This window comes from Portunus trituberculatus, unplaced genomic scaffold (assembly GCF_017591435.1).
Source record: "Portunus trituberculatus isolate SZX2019 unplaced genomic scaffold, ASM1759143v1 PGA_scaffold_255__1_contigs__length_14546, whole genome shotgun sequence".
Taxonomy (NCBI): Eukaryota; Metazoa; Arthropoda; class Malacostraca; order Decapoda; family Portunidae; genus Portunus; species Portunus trituberculatus.
This window is the reverse complement of record NW_025541423.1, coordinates 5,001-5,928: the sequence shown is the minus strand read 5'-3', so window position 1 is coordinate 5,928 and position 928 is coordinate 5,001. Positions and strand designations below refer to the sequence as shown.

The 928-nt window shown below is 57.3% G+C and overlaps 1 protein-coding gene across 1 annotated transcript in view; it reads right to left on the bottom strand.

Moving 5' to 3' along the window:
* Positions 1–291: 291 nt before the first annotated feature.
* LOC123500440 overlaps positions 292–928 on the bottom strand; it is a 1,239-nt gene continuing 602 nt past the window's right edge. Inside the window, exon 1 of the mRNA XM_045249158.1 lies at positions 292–928. This exon is cut by the window's right edge and continues 602 nt beyond it. Coding sequence (XP_045105093.1) covers positions 292–928 — 637 coding nt within the window.

Below are 928 nucleotides of genomic sequence, written 5' to 3'. Positions count from 1 at the left end.
AGGAGAAGGAGATCGGAAGTAGATCGACCTGGCCGAAACCCGAACTGGTGGGGTGAGAGAAGCTGGTGTTCATCCAGGTGCTGCCATATGACGGCTGCCACCAGTTTTCGAACACCTTACCCATCACAGACAGCAGGGAGATGGGTCGGTAGTGCCTTGGGTCAGACTTGGACCCTTTTTTATGCACAGGGACCACGTATGCCTCCTTCCAGGATGCTGGCCACTTTTTTTCTGCCAGGCAGGCAGAAAAAATAGCAGCAAGAGGCACTGACAGTTCCCTGGCACATTGTTTCAGCACCCGGGGGCTGATTCCGTCTGGGCCCGTGGCTTTCCCTGCGTCCAGTTGCCCGAGTGCTTTTCCACCAGCTCCGTGGTGATGGGTATTGAGGTGATGGTGTGCGCTGTCTCCCGGGGTAGCACTGGAGGGGGGCGTGTGGGGCACTCAACCTGCATTTTTTCTGCAAATAATTTTGCCAGGAGTGCAGCCTTGTCATCACTGCTTGAGGCAGTGGTTCCGTCCTGCCTGGTGAGGGGGGGCACGCTCTCCTGCCGCATCACACCCTGCCTCTCCTTGACCAGTGTCCACCACGTCTTATCTCCAACTCCTGGGCCTGTGAGCTTTCTCCTGAGGTCTTGCTCCCAGTGTTTCCTCGCCCACTTGGAGGTGTCAGTCATTCTCTTACAAGCAGCTCGGTGCATGGTGAGGTTGTGTTGTGACGGGCGCTGCTTGTATCTCCTCCATGCTGCATACTTGGCTTCGGCAGCTATCTGACAGCGGAAGCCAAACCATTGGGGGTTTGTGGCCTTGGCGAGGTATGTGCGGTGAGGGACGTGGCGGTCCTGTAGTGTGGCCAGGATTGAGGTGAGAGCGTTAGTCATCTCCTCCGCGTCTCCCGTGAGCACCGTCTGCCAGTCTGTGGCTGTCAGT